The sequence below is a fragment of the Fistularia commersonii genome, chromosome 12, assembly GCF_037954325.1.
Source record: "Fistularia commersonii isolate RoL2024-O1a breed Wild chromosome 12, RoL_Fcom_v1.0, whole genome shotgun sequence".
In the NCBI taxonomy this organism is placed as follows: Eukaryota; Metazoa; Chordata; class Actinopteri; order Syngnathiformes; family Fistulariidae; genus Fistularia; species Fistularia commersonii.
In genome coordinates this window covers 14935180-14956952 of record NC_141295.1, presented here as the reverse complement: position 1 = coordinate 14956952, position 21773 = coordinate 14935180, and the positions used below count along the sequence as shown (strand labels likewise).

General features: G+C 39.9%; 1 protein-coding gene across 1 annotated transcript; it reads left to right on the top strand.

Moving 5' to 3' along the window:
* Window positions 1-920: 920 nt before the first annotated feature.
* Window positions 921-21028, top strand: LOC147228954 (ovochymase-2). Its single transcript, XM_086156183.1, has 25 exons — window positions 921-1068; window positions 3829-3944; window positions 4485-4578; window positions 5760-5900; window positions 6111-6208; window positions 7700-7814; window positions 8684-8854; window positions 9397-9612; window positions 10809-10949; window positions 11726-11971; window positions 12123-12308; window positions 13417-13526; window positions 14582-14682; window positions 15685-15962; window positions 16748-16911; window positions 17002-17185; window positions 17284-17502; window positions 18224-18358; window positions 18483-18704; window positions 18809-18991; window positions 19276-19388; window positions 19471-19565; window positions 19710-19999; window positions 20077-20237; window positions 20709-21028. The coding sequence occupies exons 1-25, from the start codon at window positions 921-923 to the stop codon at window positions 20907-20909; spliced, it is 4128 nt and encodes a 1375-aa protein (XP_086012309.1). The 3' UTR covers window positions 20910-21028.
* Window positions 21029-21773: the final 745 nt, after the last annotated feature.

Here is a 21773-nt window from a genome sequence, read left to right as displayed (position 1 = left end):
CTATCAATTCAAATTTTGAAAAGTCTGATTGTTCTTCTTCTGTTTTGCATTTTCAATTGCACTGAAACTTATTTCCTTGCATATCCCTTACTCTTCTGACTTTCTTGCATTATCACTTGTTCAATGCATGGAAGTTTTAAAATTCTTTCCTACATATGGATCATCTGTTTCCCTTTGTACAGTACATATACTTATTTGTCAAACAAATTTTTCATTTAAGTTAAATCTCTGTGTTTCACTGTAAGAAAGGGAACTGAACGATTGCAATCTTATCGATAAAGAATCAATCGCTTGTGCATTTACTGCTTTTTAGGCCCCAAACAATTGAAAGTATTCAAATAATTTGCAAAATATAATCGAACTGCTGACAAACAAACCGCGTGTTTGTTTTTCAATTATTAAAATATTCAGCCATCAGTTATCACATTTTACTACCTATTCATCATCGGCATCATGAAAAAGACACCTGCTGTCAGTTGCATGAAAACAGACAACAGAAGAAAGCAATTTATGACGTACAATTGTGATATGTACAGTTTTTTTTTTAAAGAATCACATGATAATTGTGATTCTTAATCTGAATTAGTGTTACTAATGAGTGGCTTCTGATCATGCTGGACAAGACGTGTGGTGGGAGATTTGACTTTTACCATTTATTTCTGATCCTTGTAAAGATATCCTAATGACCCCCGCAATCGGGGCCAAATCATAATCAATACTCATTAACGCACCAACACTAACACTATCACAATAGCGTGCAGTTTATGGCTCGTAGCCGCAATCGCAGATGTGAGCAAGCTCAAGGTTCCTTCCACTGCCAAAGTTCAGATGTATACAGATATATAGAACCCGCAAGAGCTGTTGATCTGCCGGTGAACTTTTGCGCGGCACATTCTGCCCAGTCTCTTCCACTGACCACAATGGCGGGGAGTTCTTGCGGTGGATCCAGAAAACTCAGCATCCTAGAAAAGTGCCTGATTTTTCTCTTCCTCTCCATGACTGGAGTCTCCATTGCCCTTTTGGTGCTGTACCTCAATGATGAATCCGACACTTCGACTCATGATTATGGTAAGTGTGTAAGAGATAAACTTTTTCAGGATTATTCATTTGATTATTTTAATCTGCTCTGACCTGTCGTTACCGGTTTGGATGCAATAAAAAAAAAATCATAATATACAAACAACCTACGATGATTTCAAGATTGCCTTTAAACATTAATTTTGGAAGTTTTTATAAGGGTTAACATGCATTTTTGTTCCCTCAAAGACGACTATGGTAACATAATAACCATTGTTCCTTTTGACGCAAGGACAAATAACCTGAAAAAAATGATGTTGATGGTTCAGCTGTCATGGGAAATGTAAAAGAGAAGACAGAAGCGGGGAAGAACGTTTGAATATATACTCACAAATGTATTAGGGTCTGTTTCAATAAAATTAATGTAATGTTATCTCCTATACTCAGACAGTTCAATTCTTGTTTAACATCTCTGAGCAAATTGTGGGTTTATAGTAATAGTTTGTAATTTGTAAGGATGTCGAGCTGTGTGGGGAACACTGAGATAATTTCTTGGCGTTACAATTGAAGCTAAATGACCATTAAAACAAAGCAACAACTCTCTCAAAGAGAATCATTAAGGTGCACACAGTAATCCTTGTAAAATGCTGATCTAATGCTCCGCTGTCACGGCTCACTGTGTGACTTTTTTCTAGGTTTAGCACGTGACCACCCAATGTGACCTTATGTGACTATTTTGACTATAATGCAAGGATTCTGTACTTTCAGTATATCAATTACTATATGGGTGTAATTTGTAAAATGATAAAATGAAATAAGAATCCAAATATAATTTGATTTTTAATAAAACATAATAAGCTTGCTTTTTTAAATTAATCAAATTTTTAGATACAGTACCTTCATTAATGATGGACATTCACGCAGTTATAAATCAATCATCAATTTCCTCTAAATCAGACCAGGGCGTTTTGCTTTTCTATCCGGCCCGTCAAACTATTTTCTTTGAATGTTTTAATAAGTATTTTCAATCAATATTGAATTAAGAAACTCCTTATTTTTTCCCTTTTGTTTAATTTTGTATGGATGATTGCGTACATACAAAATAATGTCTGTACATTAATATGATCATGAAGGATTTTAAAGTTGAAATAAAATGCCCAAAAATTAAATATTGCAATTTTCATTTTGTTCAATTTACATGTTACCTAGTTGGCCCGAGCATAAAAATTAAATCAGATGAACATAAACGTGATCCCAGGCAATTCCTGGGCATGGTATTTGTATTTTGAAATTGAAATAGGTAAACAGTGTGGGTTTGCACGAGGAGGTGATTCAAGTGGGGAAAGAAGCATCCAATGAGCCATTTCATTTGAAGCATTTAGAACTAATGAGAGTCTTCCAGAGTACATCTTCATGGCGGCGGATGAAAGGCACTTTGAGGTGTGTGGAGCCGTCTGAGGCTCCATCCTATTGATTTATTCACATTTTCCCTCTGTCTCCATGAATTCAATGGATCATTACCCTCAAAATATGGTGGCTTGTGTTACATAATAACGATGATGTGATTATAACGACAGTAATGTTCTGCCTAAATGATAAAATATGATACAGGTTTTGCCGCTCAGCGCGACAATGCATCAGGATCCCAACATGCAGAGCTTCTATAGCCACAAGGGAAAGCCTGCCGCAACCGCTGATGATAACACACTGTTTAATCAATGCTGTTTCCAAGGCACCTCAATTGATTTGAATGTAGCGATGCAGATACCATTCAGTCATGCTTAATCATTTTTTTTTCATGGAAAACTATTTCCCTCATAGCCCTCAGTTTTCTCAGAGTTCCCCCTCCCTCCCCAGAAAAAAGAAGCAGCCGACACTGGCAAATATTAGAAAAACAGACAATGATTCATTTAGAGGATTCGGCATCAACCCTGAAAGTGACAACGGCATTGAGAAACCTTGTGTTTCCAAATTTGTACCCTGGTGTGTTGTTCTATTGTCCAACCGCATTTTGGATGGGTCCACACAGAAGTTGAAAGTTGATTTACACCCCGACGCTCACATGTGGCCCCATGGCCACATGGAGTGAATGTGAAAATGAGATTGCTCATGAGTCGCCGTAGCCATCGTGAGCTGCATGTATGCACCCATCCATCATTGTCTCTCCCAGCTCTCCCTTGCTAGATTAAATATATATATTTCCTGCACCGTGTTTGATGTCTATGACAGGGCCACCTGCCAGGCCATGGTTTTCTGACAGGTAACGTTGAATTGATTTTATGGGTGGAAAATAAGTTATCGCCGACGTACCAAAGGAGCTCAAATATGCAAGCTATACATTGAGGAAAAGAGATGAGCTGAAAAGCGCAGATTTTAAATTAGCAGTCGGTTCACGTTCCGAGGCTTAAAGTCACGGGTTTTCGGCCGACGATGAAAGCATAAGATTGTGGAAAAGAAGCAGTAAAATTAGTTTGACCCGCAGGATTGCAGGGCTGAGGCTCAGAGAAGCACTAATGATCTCAGAGAGGAACCACTAGCCTATTCATACTAAGTGAAGCAAAATCAGACAGCTTGGATGCCTGTGTTGGTTGGAGCTGAGGAGAATCCAGCAGTTAGTAGGCTTCTTAATAGTCACACAATATTCACAAAACAGGATATCCTGCATCACCTTGTTTTCAATGTTATAAAGTTCACCTTTATAAAGTTCTTCACCCGCAGCATGTTACCTCTAACCATCAAAACCTATGAACTATTCAAGGTTTCGGCTCTGGTTTGCAAACAGACACAATAACGCTCTCCAATTAAATGCAGGATGTGGACCTCAACATCTTTCCGGGGAATCAGGCACCTTTGCCAGCTTGAACTACCCGAGTAACTATGAAGATTCAAGAAGCTGTGTCTGGAACATCGATGTGGACCCCAACAAGGTAACATGACGTGGTAAAACGTTTATCTAATTTTAGACAATGTGAAATTTAAAAACAATGTATATTCGTTTTCTATCATAACGCAAATTGTAATAAAATGTATCAGAGAGACGCTCATTAAAAGGAAAAAGAGGCCCATTTTTATCGCCAAACAATTCGCTGCCAAACCAATAATAGAGTTTGTCCTCCTGCTCTTGTCTCATGTGAGGCTAAGCAGAGGAAGACAGCTGGGGTGAATGCAGTAGCAGCATCACAAACAGATGGGAGGCTTGTCTCCTCATTTTCTTCAAGTCTTTTCCAAACAGTCAACAGGAGAAATCAAAAACCCCCCAGTCCTCCACCTTCGGCAGCACGGCTGTCTTCCTGTCTGCCAAATCACCCTATGTTTGTTCGTTTTCCTTTGCTACTTTCAAACAAGCATAAACATAAATCAAGTGGCACGTGTATGCACTGGCACAGACCAGCAACTCAAATCGCCAATCTTGCCTCTCCCTGCATGTCTGTCGACCCCCAAGACAAGTTTCCATGTTTCTGTTTTAGGTGATCTCCCTGACGTTCGAGGATTTGGCTGTGGAAGACACGAGAACCTGTAGTTCAGACTACATTCTGCTGCAGGACTCACTGGGACATATTGGTAAAAGAAAAAAAAAAAAGAAAAAAAAAGATAAAATGTCATATACTCTTTCTCAGATAGATAGATAGATAGATAGATAGATGATTGCATGTGTACATGCATAGATACAAGCATAGACCCGTTTATACTGTACATACTTTCATACCTACATGAATGTATACATATAAACATACATACATACATACAGATATACATGCATACCTAAATACGTACGCACACACATACATACACACATGAATATGTATGTACGTCCATACATAAATGCAAACTTTCATACCGACATACATACATACATATATAAATTAATACATGCATGCATACATAGATAAATTCGTATGTACATACATAGATACATACATGCATACTTACATGTCAACATATATACATGCATGTACATATATACATACATATATACAAACATACATACACAGGTACTCATAATGTGAACACATCAGCTGTACATAGATACATGCATGCACACATTGATAGATAGATAGATAGATAGATAGATAGATAGATAGATAGATAGATAGATAGATAGATAAATGCATACTGTCATACCTACATACATACATATATAGATTTAGCCATGCATGGATATATACATAAACATTAACGTATGTACACACGTAAATACGTATGTACGTACATACATACATACATGCATACCTACATGAATACATACATACATGCACATAGATATGCATGCATGCATATGCACGTCCATATATACATACATACATATATACAACCATACATACATAGGCATTCATAATGTGAATACATCAGCCTCCTCAGCCTGCAGTGCTGTGTTATGTGCTTGTCCAAGGCTGAGGGGATTGAGCTTTGATGTGCTGCCTAAACCACCCTCTCCATGGCCACACTCAGTCACTGAGCCACACAGTCCTGCTGGTATGCTGCACACTGCTCCACGTAACACACAGCACACACACACACACACACACACACACACACACACACACACACACACACATACAAACGCTCTCTCTATCCAAACTGCAGAGTTTAAAGCAGCAGAGTTTGAAAACGCATCACTGATTCCTGGAGCAGTTCTTTGCCCCCTGTGTGTGATCTCCAGAGGAAAAATGTGATATGTTAACTGAACCCTGGGCTTTTCTCCAATGTTGGGTTTCAGCATTAAAGTCGGCTTCTTATTGCAGGGAGATATTGTGGCCACGTCAAGCCCCTGCCAATTGTGTCATTGACAAATAAGTTGACGGTCTACTTCAATACCAATGAGCGAATAACAGAGAAAGGATTCAAAGCTCATTATAAGGCTGTGGCTCCAGAACTCGCATCAGGTAACATTTCGACTATAATCCGTCTTGGAGAAACCCCGCCGAAATGCAGGATGTCTGTAATAAATGCATGTGATTGACCTAATAACTGCATGTGAGTATATATATGGGTTCCCAAGTAACTGGGAGGATGGTGGGTGAAATAAATGAGGTGGGAGAAGGGGTAGGATTGTGCATATCCTTGAGTGAAGAGTCCTCCATCTCTGCCACCAGAAATAGCTGGAGCTGGTGGGTTTCTCCAAGGTGACAAGGGGAATCTGATGACCCCTGGCTATCCTACGCAGAACTACTCGAACGGAGCATTATATCAGGTATCGCCATTAATGACAACAAAATGACAATGTGCATCCGGACCTAAAAGACCTATCCCACTATCAGTTCGGTTGAACTGCGACCCCCTGGGTGCAGATTGTGGCAGTTTGGCGCTCACTTTTGTGCGTTATACACATTGTGCACAAAGTGAATTGTGCTGATTCAGCTTCAGAAATAGAACATTTCTGATTTGAATCAGTATATTGAAAATATTTACATATGGATCTCCAAGTGAGAGGAATGACAGCCCCCACAGAATTAGGGGCTGAGAATTGCTTCATCTCTTTGGGATGTTTTGTATAAACATTGTTATTATAAGCTGTATTTTTCTCGCTGCTCTTATCAGACAAATCTGTAATCAGCAGAAAGTCAGTCTTAGCAGCTAGCCGGTGAAAAGAACATCCCAGAAAAAAAATGCAGAAATATAAAAACAGCCTGTTCCTTATCTGTTGAGTGTCTAAACAAGCAAAATGTCAATACCCTGCGGAATTGGTTTCGGCTGCACCCCTACCTGACTTACCCAAAACGTATTGCTCATATCATTTCAATTCCTAAGCAGGAAGAGGGAGAATCTGGGTGGCAGCAGTTTAAAAATACGCATACTATATGTACTTTATTCTTTATATCTAGCTGGAGTCACAGGGTTGATTATTTTTGTTTCAGAGAAAGATACGCTGAACATGATCGGTGTTGGTGATGGCATCGCGGAACATTGGCAATAAGTAAAAACCAGCGCCACAGGCAGTGAAAACGAACCAAATCTAAATTTAGGCATAATACACCCATTTTCCAATTATCTGTCAAAGTACAACATCGTTAAAAGTTACATTACTTTCATTTTTAACAGTGCTCCTGACCCTGCTGTTTCACAGATACAGTAAATGGAGAATACATATCAGATGTGTTGATGATGAATTTTGAAAATTAAGAAAAAAAATTAAAATTCATAAAATTCAGAATATCCCGTAAATCCTACTCGATTAACATAAAAATGTCTATTACACATTTGTGTTCACTTCCTTTAGCAGTGATCGGCCTGTGAATATAAAAGGACCAAAAGAGTCAGATATAAAAGCTGTCATGGCGACAGAGTTTGTTGTCCTAATGAGCAATTAATTAAACAAGACATATGATCTGGGGGTTTGACCGAGTTTGGGAGGTGGTTACTTGGCTGTCATCATGATTTCATCTCACCTTGCTCTGGCTTGACGGGTCACCATCTGTTCAAACAAGAGCAGACTCAGCGATAAAACCATTCACGAGTAATCCTGTGTCAAAATGCAACTCATGTTAGAACCGTTAAATTACAGGAAAGAGGCACGAAAGAGTATTATCGTCTCTAAATTCATGAGTGATTATTTGATTTTATTAAATCTGGAGACATCGGTTCGGTTTGGACCGTCCGTACTTTGACGTGAATATTAAAAGGAGAATCTACGTGTGGTGGTAGAGATAACTGTTGTGTTGACACTGCTTTCTCCCTTGATAAGTGGAAGATCACCATGCCAGAGGGCCACAGAGTTCGACTGAGCTTCACAGCTTTCAACCTTGATCCAGAGGTCTGCGGAGACTTTGTTCAAGTGTATGACGACTCTGTGTCATTAGGTAAGAACAAACGCACACGCCAAATCACAATTCACATGACCCTCTGTGAAAGATAACCCGTTTTCATCCTGTTTTTGTTCTGTTCGTGCAGCTTAGTATTTGTAATTTGCTGTCCACGGATCTATGCGCACGTGTATTTGACTTTCATCATTAAATGCTGTTTCATGCTAATAATCCAGGAACTCGGAATAATCAGCCATTGGCAATAATCTGACTCCTTGGTTTATTTATATCTATTTATTTTGCACATGTGCAAGATTACAAAAAAAAAAGAAAATCAGATTAACTGTTTTATGTACACAGTGTAAACAAAAAAATTGGCAAATGCTATGTTTATCTATCAGATATCTCATGATCTGATAATGACTTTTATCCTCTCAGCGGCGTTGGAATTCTGTTTAAGAGGCCACATGGAAAATCCGTTGCCACCATAATTCTGATGGTCACTTTAATAGTTTACATGTAAACATGTTCAGTGAATGAATGAATCAAGTTTCTGTGTCCTATCTGAGAATCTGAATCAAAGATAAAGATTTATGAGTTTTGAAGTCCATCCTGTCCCAAAATGCAGTACACTAACAGAAACTTGAATGCCATGTACTGTTAAAAACCATATCACATATGGAATATATCAGAAGTATTTCAGCGTGCATATCGTCACCATCTTGAAACAACTGCCTAAGTCATTTTTTGACCAAAAAGATTTTTTTTGCCTAAATCAACTCTCTATTCAACGCATTACTCAGATTTATGAGTTTCTGAAAAAACCTGAACAAAAACGTAGGTGATTATTTTAAGGTGACGACACATAATGGGAATGTTTGACTCGACCGCAGCCGCTAATCTTTCCTAAAACATCATTCACCAAGGAAAATTCTGTGGCAGAAAGATGCCGAAGCCGCTGGAGTCAAGTTCCAATGTCATGGTGGTACGCTTCAAATCCGACAGCATATTGACCTCCAAAGGATTCAGTGCAACCTACACCAAGATCAGTCCTCCGGTTGTCATTCCTACGACACCCAATCCTCCAACATCCCCAGGTGAGCAGATTCCATATTTTACTCTCATATGTTTGTACCATTTTCTTATCAATAGGACTACCGAAGCAGATTCCAAATAGACGCTGCCATAAATAACCTGTTTACCTGACTCGAAATCGTATTTATCAATTTATCTAGTAAACGTATCCACCAAATTTTAATAGGATTTGCTTGCCAGTGGGATTTCCCTATACAGGTTGTTTTTCCCATCTTCCCGAGCAGCTTCACGGCACAGAATCAGCCCAAATCATCAACTAAAATAAGGAGTGTTTGTGGCTCTGTGCATGGGCAGGGACCCCCACCCCCATCTGAGTTTTATCTATTCATCACTGAATTAAATCAGACAGATTTATTATTGGCAGAAAGAAAGGTTCTTTCCAATAGCCAGTTAAGATATGCCATAATGAACTGTTTGTTATAGAATAAGATGAGCCTCATCTGTATATCAAAATCAGCTTCCCTTTCGCAAAAGAGCATTTCATGGTTAAGTACAAATGTGACAAATCACACGAGAATCAAATGCGTGTGCTGTTGTTTGACAGGAATCGGTGGTCCGGTTATTCTTAATGGACGTAAAGGGGTGATCCAGTCGCCAGGTTTCCCACATTCGTATCCGGCTCATCTGAAGAGTTCATGGAGGATAAGCGTCCCCAATGGATTTCTGGCCAAACTGCAGATCACTGATATGGCCGTGCCAGGGGAGATGGGAGAGTGCAAGGAGGACAAACTGATCATCTCAGATGATTATAGCGTTATAGGTAAGCTATAACTCCAATGAAACACGGACAACTCAATTAATAATCCGATAAGTATGTGTTTTACTCCGAATCAAATACAAAGACTTACTATAGTTAAGCAGCTCGGTATCTTTTCACTCCTGTAGAAATGTTGATAAGGATCGTCTTCGCAAGGAGTTCAGCAAACTATAAATTACGCCTTCTTATTATTCACTTGAGTACCTGTAGTAAAGCTGATGCGACTTTATCTATTGCTGAGCTCTCAAGGACTAAAGCACTGAAGTACAAACACACAAGTTTCAGTGAAACACAAAGATAGGGAATGAGATTGCCGGGCTGGTGATTTGGATTAATTGGGGTGGGGGGAGGGTCTCCTCAGTGGAGAAGGAAATGTGATGCAGAAATGGGATGAAGCAGCTTAACATTGTGTAATGCTGTTAAAAGCTTCAACAGGCGATTCATGTGAAACTTCTTTCCAGCCTTCAGTGCATAAGAACAGGAAACTTCCCTATCAGCTGAAGTCATTATGTTTCACCATCCCTGGTCGGTCTATTCAGATCAGAAGGAAATAGCCTCTGGCTCTCTGTCTATTACAGACAGATACATTCTTATTATTATCATCATTATTATTTTTATTGTTGTTGTTGTTGTTGTTGTTGTTATCAATTACATAATAATAATAATAACAATAATGGTGATTATGATTATTATTATTATTATTATTGTTGTTATTGTTATTATTGTTGTTGTTGTTGGTGTTATATAATATAATATAATATATAGCAATTATTATTATTATTATTATTATTGTTATTATTATCATCATCATCATCATCATAATAAAAATGATGATGATATTGATAATAGTTTTCTTCGTGAAATTACTGACCGTAAAGCACAGCCAGTAAAAGAGGTTCCAGTAAACATAAAATAATTCTCTCTTGGGAAATGCTAAATAAACAAGGCATTATAATTGTGTAAGACTAAGGAACGAAGAATTCATCCCCATCTGCACCTCCACTCCGTCGGCTGACCATGACCTGACACGCTCAGCTGGTGACACATCACACACATGCACACGCACACACACACACACACACACACACAGGCTTGCATATGCCCAATGGTGCATATTCACGCCCCTGTTGTCCTTTGGGGGGTATCTGCTGAACCGTTCTGTAATCGCTCTCTCCACCTCCCTCCATCCTCATTCTCAGGCACATTCTGTGGCTACACCCTCCCCCCTGTGGTGGTCAGTGCCAGCGAAACAATATCTGTCACCTTCCAGTCTGACAGTCGCCTCACAGACAGAGGATTCTCTGCCAAATGGTTGGCTGTGTATCCGGAGGACATTGCAGGTACTGAGCGTTGATGTGCACCAATGCTTATGTGCAACTTCACAAAACACACACGTGCTGTACCTGAGGCGGACACTGCTGAAGCAGCTCATTAAGACTAATGGTAAAACATCTCAGCCCTTTATCACACAGCTATAAAATCCCCAAAGTCATTGCATAAGCAGTATTAACTTTGTCAAATCACAGGTCAGAGTACAGTTTGAGTCATTAAATTAAAAGAGAAATCTCCTCTTCCGTTTTTTCCCAGTATCATGTTTAAGCAAACAATGACGAGAGAGACACGTTCATTTCCACCACCCAAAAAAACTTGCAACGGTTGAATGGTATGCTGGTCAATAAAATGAGCATAGGTTAAAGTAATAAACAGGCAAAGTTATCAAGAGTTATTATTTGTGACTTATCTCTCGTGTTTACATGCAGAGGCAATTTGTTGCTGGAAATGGTAGAACGCTGTACTTATAATGACACTATGCCATTATTTATCTGGTAACTGTCAATTCCCTCAGTGAAGTCTTGGCTGTGTGAATTATAAGTAGAAATAATGGCAATCGCAAACTCTATGTCTATCTGTCAGGACACACAACGTCCTTGAAATCAATTAATATTGTCACAACCAATGTGCCCTGTTTATAGTGCCCTGTCTGGCTTTTTCTGACCAAATAACACAGATGTTAAATAAGGCTTTGTGCAAACTGTCATGCTGTGAGTTGTGCTTTAAAAAATACTCTCTAGAATCTCCGACCTCAATGCGTTCTTAATCCGTCTCCGTGTTACAGAAATCCAGGGATGTGGAGTTTCATCCAAGGAGGAAATAGGGGTTATTAAATCCCAGAATTGGCCCATGAATTACAAGGCGAATTCGGAGTGCATGTGGAACATCGAGTCGCCTGTTGGAAAACGAATCACGCTCAAGTTCACCCACTTTGATCTTGAGGACAAAGCTTTCATTTTCTCAAAATGCTTTGACAAAGTAACGGTGTACGACATCGACGGCACAACCAACGGCCTGATTCAGCAGCGCGGTGAGCTGAGTGTTTTCAAAATCTGACATTAAAATGCAATTTTTTATTCTCATGCACATGAAGGTAAATAAAGAATTTCAAACTTTTAAAACCCATGAAAGTGGTATTAATCACTGTAGCAAATGAAATTAACATTTTGCATATATTTTAGGGCCATTTTGTGGGGCTAAGTTGCCTCCTACCATTCAGACTAAAGGCAACAGGATGGTTATCCGGTTTCATTCAGACATGTTTACTGAGGCCAAAGGCTTCAGGGCCTATTGGACTACAAATCCCAGTCTGCCCGTACCAACGGAGCCGCCTGTTCTCCCCAATCCATGGGACGACATCCAAATAGGTGCAGTATCTACTCTCACTCAACCAAATTAGATCAACATACATTCAAATTGACACCATGTAGTATTCTCCTATTAACAATTTATCATGGTGCGAAAAACACTTAGGTGGAGTGACTTTTTTGATTGGAGGCTTTTTACTAAATTGCTTTGGCATTTCAGTCAAACAAACTACCCTCTGATGAAAAAAACATTTTAGCAAAAGCAAATTTTCAAATTATCGGAACTATATAAATTGTTTTACAAAGTAATCTCACATATATTTCTCAAAATAACAAGTCCAATCAGTTCTAATTTTTATATTAAAACTTGTGAGGGATGTTAAACACTCAGTTTGTTATAATATATTTCTCTGGTTTTGACCTGCTTCTTATATCATATTCCTCCTTACAAAGAAGCACAGATGGCTGCCCTCTATTCATCTGATTCCCCCCTGCTCACATTTTCCCTCCTTCCTCCTGCACACCTCTCACTTCATCCTGTACCCAGATGTGCAGTAAAAAAAAAAAAGCAAAGTGATTTGATATGCTAAGAACACAAAGTGAAGTGGCCAAATGCTTTACTTTCCCTCGGAGCTAAGCGTCACCCAATCCCCATTCTTCACCCTGGGATGAGCCCCAGGTGGCGCAGGCCTCTGCCAACCCAATTGCTGAAATAGAGTTTTATAAACAGCGATAGAGGCCTCCACCAAAGGTGTCCTAAATGTCAGTTGAAGGAGGGGAAAAGAGATTGAAGATGAAAGACAGGCAGCAGAAGACAATGTAGGATTTTATTTCCAGCTGCTCAGATGACTGAAGGGCTAATTTGATTTTTTTTTTCTAATGCTGAAATGATATGTTGGGTCTGTTTTTTTTATTTGGTTTTGAATCAGCCCTTTGTTCGCATGATATGATATTGTGTTTGCGCATACACATACACCCTGAATGCATTACTGCCTACCAGTAGCCACAGGAAAGCCAAAAAGCAGCGGGGTGAATGAACTTATAACCACCTTTGTCAATTCGGTGTGACAGCGAATGATTTTTTTAAAATATGAACCGTAGTAACAGACAAAGTGATGCAAAGATGCTTTCATCCAACACGCACGTCAGTGTCTTCCTCACGTTTCAGACTGGCCCCAGACGTGTGGGAAACCAGCATTTCCTCCCACTATTGTATCACGCATAGTGAATGGAGAAAGAGCTCGGGCGCACTCCTGGCCCTGGCAAGTGTCCATGCAGGTGAGGCACTTCTCTATGAAAAAAGGGAGTTCCCAAAATGTGCATGTGTGTGTGTGTGTGTGTGTGTGTGTGTGTGAGACTACAACATTAATATTCACCATTGCTTCAGGTGATTGTGGGTTATGACTTTCTGACATCTCTCTCTGTCTCTCTCTTTTTAGAGAATATACTGTATGTATATCATATATTGAGGTCAGACTTTGAAAAGTTACTGTTGCTATAGAAGATTGAAATAGCCTCTGAGGATAACTTTAATTTATTGTATGAATTCTGATTTACTGGAACAATCAATTTGAATGAAATACCACAGGGGATTCAGAGGCCAAAGCTACAAGGTACACAGTCATAAATCAGAAGAATGTTGCTTTGGAAATGCAAATAAAATAAAATAAAATAAAATAAAGTAAAATAAGATAAATCAAAATGAATCAAAATGAATCAAAATGAATCAAAATAAAATAAAATAAAATAAAATAAAATAAAATAAAATAAAATAAAATAAAATAAAATAAAATAAAATTAAATAAAAAAAAATAGTCTGTTAATGTAATGAGAGGAGACATTCAAAGATATTTCACTCATTTGGTTTCAAATGAAAATGAAATAATGAAAGAGTTGATTTGAGTGATATTTATTGTTATATACATTTTCTTTATGGTCACATCATTTCTGATTCAGTAGTGAGTTTTTCTTAGATAGTTATTTTTGTTCTTGCAGCCATAATGCTTTTTCAGAGAAAACATTTAACAATCGCTGCATATCCAAATGTCTTTTCTATTCCAGAGCTGAACTGATGTTTTTTACTCAAATGAAAAAGTCAATTGAGTGTATTTCTATTCTGAAGGACCAGTCGCAGCATATTTGTAATTTGACAAGTGACCTTTGTAATTTTATTTTCAATAAGTATACACCAGAAAAGCAAATAGAAAACTGCTTTCTAGAGTCAAACTCAGCTTATACATTGTTCTAAATGTTGACGCTGAGTCAATAGAGGTACAAGTAGAAAAGCGACTCTTCAAATAGAGGTGGACATGCATTGTTTATTGTGTTCTCAGGTGTGGCCACCGAGTCAGGCCAATCCCACGTTCCGCCATATCTGCGGCGGGACTCTCATTCACAAGAACTGGGTCCTCACGGCCGCTCATTGCTTCATAAAGTGAGTGATCTCCCGACACTATTATAAAATGCTTTAGTCATAATCCTAAGGAAGTTGCCGGTCCTTCATTAAGTTGCAGCAGGATTACATGCGAGTCAGCCTTCTACATTTGGAGTGCTACTTTTAGTGTCTTAATATTTTTTTCTCTCAAGTCTTGTCAGACGTCCAGGAGGCCCATTTATGTAATCTCAGAGGGCAGTTAGTGGTCCGTGCATTTAGCTTAGGGAGCGTGAACCCAACAAGGCAATGCCTTGTTGGGTTTACTGCTCCCCTCGGAGCCATGCAGCAAATCGGAGTAGCGTGTATTGTGCATTGTTTGTCTTGAGTGTGGGAGGGTTATCCCATAATAAATTTTATGGTACTTTTTTTGCATGAACAATTTCTCTAATGTCTTTAAGGGAACACCATGCAACGTCATTTCCCAGTAAACTGTGAAAAAACTAGCGTTTTTCATTCTTTCGAGAGGCTCAGTCAGTGTGCTGTTAGAAATGCGCTCCGATATAGCATAATGCTGCTGCTACATTTAAGAAAGTTGGCATTGATAGAAGAAATGAAAGCAGAAAAACTAGAATAACAGTTAATAATAGAAGAAATGCCTGGTTTTTGTCAAGGCGATAGCAAATGAAAATGAACAATTGCGTATGTGAAAATTAGAAATTAGAATATAGAAGAAAATATTAAATTTCAAAAATAACAAGCATGATTCTACCCAGCAATGAAAAATGGAAAGAAAAAAAAAAGAAGAAATCAGAATTGAATAAAAGTAAAAAAAAAAAGGAAAAATCTGAATATGTTATTAAGTCTTTTTTCAAGTATTTGTGTCATTATGATGATGAAAATAATTTTGCTCATTTTGCTGAGGCAAAAAGGTGAAATTTTCTTCAGCTCCTCCTTAACACGCTGTTTTTTAAAATTCCCCCAGCTTAGGGTGCCTGTGATTGTGAGGCATTAGAGTATCATGGGATGTATAAGTATTATGCATTTATCTGATATCCTATCCAGCTATGCTGATCAGCTGGACCGTTGGCGCATGTGCTTCGGCAAGCACAACATGACCTTCGTCGAGCCCAGCGAGATCTGCCTCCCTGTGACTGGTATTTACCGCCATGAGGGCTTCAAGTATCCCACGGTGCCCACAGTGGAATTTGACATTGCCCTGGTGAGGTTGGATGGCGAGGTGACACCCAGAAAGGAGATCTCTTACGCCTGCCTCCCAACTGCAGAGGAAATCCTCCCCGGGGGCAAGAGATGCTACGCTACAGGCTGGGGGGATGAGACAGGTGCTACCTCTATAGTTTAATCCAAAAAAGAACATTTTATTCATTCATGCAATTAAAATTCCACTAATTCATAAGACTTACTCTGTCAAACGATGCTCTTGAAATAGTTGTGTACTTTGTATGCCCTCTTCTGGACTTGATGTGTTAATACCTTGTCGTTTTGTTTCATTTAGTGTGGGCTTGTTTTTAACTTTTTCCTTTTTAATCACCAAACCCTTGACAAAAAGACAGCCTCATTCAAATCAAATGACATAAACAGCGGAAGATGTTGAAGGAAAAAAAAAACAAGAACTTAGTGTTTCAATAGTTGTATTATTTAGAATACAACAACAATAGAATTACAAGATTACAAATTATGGAACAGCTGGAAGAGCCATGATGTATACAGATACAAGTGTAAATAAAACAAAACAGAACAGAAATGAAAGTGATGCTGCCTTCAGTGCATGTCCTATTTCTCCAAGTACATGTGGTTTAAGTGTCAGAGTTTAGGTCTCATGGCTTCAGCTTTTAAAATGCCATTTAAATGCAATTTATAACTCCCTCTCTCTAGCTCCAACCTTGGATTCAAGAAGTAAACAATTGAGTTAATATTTTTCGTTTACTCAAAAATAGGATTACATGTGTTTCAAATTTTGGTTTTGCTTTTCCTCTTATTTTGGTTCATTTCCTATTCTCAGATATCCTTTCGGGAAGCATTTTTTCCCTCATAGGAGTTCAAGCTGTGACATATTAACTGACCCACAAATTGTTTTTTTTGTTGTTCTTTTGTTGGTATTGAACAGGCGATCCACAAAAAGCAAAAGTTGCAGAGGCCCTCAACCAGGTAGCCCTGCCTGTTGTACCTTATGACACCTGCAAGAGAATGGATTATTGGTGGTTCCAGGTCAAGACCTCTATGATCTGCTGCGGTTACACCCTGCCTGATGAGCTCAAGTCTGTCTGTCAGGTGAGAAATAACACGTGACTCTTCACTAACATTGAATTGTTACGGATCCACCGATTTTTTTTGGCAACTAACGATTCATGGCTTCGACAGGGAGATTCGGGCGGCCCCCTTGTGTGCCAGGACACCCCTAGTAGCCCCTGGGAAGTTCATGGTATCACTAGTTTTGGCCCTATTGGATGTATTATGAATAAGAAGCCGTCTGTGTTCACACGTGCCTCTGCCTACGTTCCCTGGATCCAAAATGTTATACGTAAAGACATCTACGATATGCACAGTATGTTTCAATCGAGTTTTAACCGGTCTACTTTTTAACAAGAAATAAAAACGTGATGAACGTAAATGCTGGTTTTATTCTCTCCCGTCACCGTGTAGCATCTGGCTGTGGCGGACCAAAGGACCTGACTGGCACAGGTGGCGATTTTTCATCGATGGGTTTCCCCGCCGCCTACAGCAACAACGCCGACTGCCATTGGACCATCAGGGTTCCCGCCGGCAAAGTTGTCCACCTCCACTTCCACAATTTCTCCCTGGAGGAGAGTCAGTTGTGTTTTAACGACAAAGTCAGCCTCCACGACAGAACCGGAAGTCTGGGTATGAGATCGTTTGCTCCCTGTATCACTCCGGCTGAAAATGATCATTTCTAAATCCGTGGTGTGACTGCACTATAAATACATGAACACCACTGTGGTCATTCCAGTCATTCTTTCGGTCCATTATATAAGTGTTATTATTTTGATTGGCCAGGTTGTATCAGGACAAAAGTTAGAGTCACCAGTCAGGTGTTCATATAACCTGTGACGGATCAGTCGACTGGAGGGGCCAAAAGAAGGCTCAAGAGGCGAATAAAACACAGCGAATTACAATAAAATATGAAAAATGTGCCTGTCGACCTTGAGCAAAAACTAACACCAACATGAATGTGAGCGGCATTTGTAAAAACAAACCATCTAAAAAGCCCAAACCTTTCCTTCATTAAGGAAATGAAAGTCTGGATCACACCTTTAAATCCAGCAACAATAAAGAAACATTTTTGCATAATGCACAAATCATGCTTACCTCACTGACTCAAAATGCTCTCTTATAGGGAGATAGATAGACTTCAATAATTCCAGAGGAAAATTATAAAAGAGCTAGTATAACACTTGCATTTATCCAATATCTCAGCCTACATGTTTACTCATGTTTATATTATGTGCATACTGTATACATCTATCATAATAACGCCTGAATAATGTTAAAGTAAAAGAGCCCTTGTGGGAGAGGTGATCCACAAGCGCTTGAAGCATAAGGGTTTGTGTTTATTTCTCTTTAGGCACCTTCTGTAGTCAAAAGCCCCCTAACGATCTGGTGAGCGATGGAGACACACTGGACATCAAATTCACCTCCAATGACAAGGTTGTCGATACGGGTTTCAGAGCCAGCTGGAAGGCCGTGGACCCTGTGGAAGGTACGTCACATGCCTGGCAGGAAACCGAGGATCAAGCCGGGATGAAATGTTCTCCCCGTCTGGGTATGATCATGCTTCCTGATGCTCCGCTCACTTTCTTACATATTGTTTTGATCACACAAAGCTCCATGTGGAGGAGTTTTCAGCAGTGAACTGGGTGAAGTCATCTCCCCTCTCTGGCCCAGTGACTACCCAGCCCAATCTGTGTGCACATGGCGTATTAACGTACCGGCAGCGAATAGCATCCATATTGGCTTCACTCACTTTGAGCTCCAAGCTGTCAACGCTTTAGGATACTGTGTGGACTATGTGGAGATCCTCCATGGACAAAGCCTGGCATCACAAGGTTGGAGTCCGTTAGAGATTATTTGTTTCTATTTAATCATCCGTCTTTTCTGGTCCTTTACATTCATGATGTACGCTGTGGTGTTTTTTTTAATTTAATTGCAGGTCGTTTCTGTGGCTTTTCTCTGCCACCTAACATGACAATCACCGGAAATACAGTCGTAATTCGTTTCCTCAGCAGTGGCGTCAATCAGCAGAAGGGATTCCGAGGTTACTGGACCATCCATTCCAACGTTATCCCAACTTTACCCCCTCCTAATCCCAACCCGTGGGACAACATTACGATCAGTGAGTGGTGACCTTGCCAGACGCACGTCACCTGCATATCGTCACCTTCTTAAAATACACGCCAGAGTCAATTTTTTGACTTTTTTTTTGATCAACTCCTTATTCAACGTATGGCTCACTTTTTTGCTTTTCTAAAAAACATGACTCAGGCCATTATTTTAAGAAGCCGACAATATCTGAAAGAGTCACGTGCAGGTTTAAAGTTTCGTATCTCCATAACGTCAATCTCCAAAGAATACTATAGCTGGATCTGAGTGACTATTACCCTTATTCACTCTTGCCAGGTTGGCCACAAAATTGCGGAAAACCAGCAGTGAAACCCAACACAAGCATCATGAGGGTGGTGAATGGAGTGGCGGCAGTCCCTCACTCTTGGCCCTGGCAAGTGTCCATGCAGGTATGTCAAAATCTCTGTGCATAAATGAAAGACGTAGATGACGGCTCTTATTTTGCATAACAGCAACTTTGTTTTACCCGAGGCTTCACCGATGTTCCCCATACCATACATGCACGCCTGCGGAGGCTCTTTGATTCACGAAGAATGGGTCCTGACTGCCGCTCACTGCTTCATGTTGTACGTTGCAAGATTTCAATGCGGACATATGAACTCCAAACACGACCGTGCATGTTCCAGACGCACGTCTTGCAACATTTTTTTGTACCAGCTATCACAATTGTTCCTCTCACATTTTTTTATTATCATTTTCTTGCCGTGCAGACCACTGAACAAACCCTCCTACTGGCGAATGTGTCTGGGGAAGCACCACATGAACTCCTCCATGGATATACCCTCGGCAGAGGAGTGCTATGAGGTGGACGGCATCATCCGCCACGAGGGTTTCGTCTACGAGCAGGATCGCACCGACATCACCAACGACATCGCCCTGGTGCATTTGAAACAGCCCGTAAATATGACGAGGGAAGTCAGCCCTGTCTGTCTGCCCAAGCCGGAAGATGTGGTGGCTGCCGGGACCCATTGCTTTGTGACAGGCTGGGGGGATGAGAAAGGTAGAGGAGATCTTCGGCTTTAAGGACTGACCCCAAAATCGGGACCTTCTCATGAATTACTTTGAAATCTACCATAGGTAGCCTGATACCCGAAGTGTCTAAGAAGCTCAATCAGGCAGCGCTCCCTGTAGTTGACTTCGAGACCTGCAGTAAGCCTGCTTACTGGTGGGACACGGTCAGGCCCTCCATGATCTGCGCCGGTTATGAGTCACCAGATGAGCTGAAATCCGCCTGCCAGGTGAGAGGACTTTGGAAAATTTTTCATCAGAATGTGAATTGTTTACAGAGGAATTGCAATGTGAAATGCAGTTCGTTTAAGAGCTGCAAACTTTCTCACGCTTCAGAGTAAGCAAACGCTGCATTACATAAGACTGCTTTTCCCTCAATGATCTGGTTGCCGTTTATGTAACAGTGGTTTTGTTTATGACCGCTGAGCCTTGATTGCAATTGTCTGCCTTGTTTGCAGCATAATTGGACAAAAATAACGGGGGGATTTGGGAGGGGGGCATATTGAAACAGCATAGCCAGGGCCATGGGAAGATTAGAAATTTGGAAAAGCACCTCAAAAATGTATCTTTTTATTCTATATCTTAAGAGACAAAACACTAGTATTTCAACTGAGGAATCCTTAGGGTTCCCTTGACTTAAAATGAAATGAAAAAAACAAATGTTACCGATGCATTTTTAAACTTGTATGTGTCTCCTGCAGGGAGACTCAGGCGGTCCGTTTGCTTGTGAAATGAGCACAGGCTGGGAAGTGCATGGCATCGTCAGCTTCGGACCTCGGGGCTGCATCAAGGACAAAAAGCCCTCGGTGTTTACCCGGGTCTCATCCTTCAGCAAGTGGCTTCATAACAACATCAAGAAATTTATTTATGAAAGTGCCGGACCAACCAAAGCTTATTTTTAAATCAACCTTTCGATCCTGTTTATAGAGAGATCAATGAGCCAAAGTGTACCATCCAGCTGAAGACAGTATTAAATATTAATTTCATAGAAAGAATGACTAATAAGAACAAGATTCTTTATTGTAATTGCACATTCCTGTACAGCAATGTTCTGTTTGATGGCCATCCTTTTCAAAGCAGTTTAAGTACATTTGTAAAGAAAAAAATATATAAGTAGTAATAAATAAAATATAAATATTGCACTAGATTGCGGCTGACTGCCATACCTAGTATCTTTTTATTATAAGTGCAAATAAATAAATAGATTTTCTCTAAAACCATGTCTGATTTTTCTATTTGAAATTACCTACCAACATTTTGCAAAGGAGAAAGCAGCCTGTCCTGACTGTTATTGGCAAGAAGAGAGTCTTCAACCAGTCATCGGTTGATTGCAGGGCCTCAAATAGACACATACGACCCTTCACAGGTCATATTGAGACATACGATCATTCACTCGCTCATTCACACATCATATTATCATTGCAGTGACTCCAAACAACTAAATGAAGTCACTGAGGGTCGAAGTGAACGAGCACTGCTTACTCGCTGCACAAATAAGAAAATCCACTTCCATGTTTGTGACTGTGTCCATATTTATTTCCGACGCCGAACAAACAAGAAGAACAAGGCAAGACACTACTGGCTGCTCCAAATGCTCAGTTTGTAGTTAAATTTTGCAGTCAACAAAAAAATGACGCCCTCCCTGCCGCGTTGACCAGGTGAATACGGTGCCCATTCAATCACTGCTCCTTGACCCCCCCTTCCCCCTGTGGCATATGTGAAAGGTAACGTGCACATAAGCACTGACAGGAAAAAAAGAAAGAAAA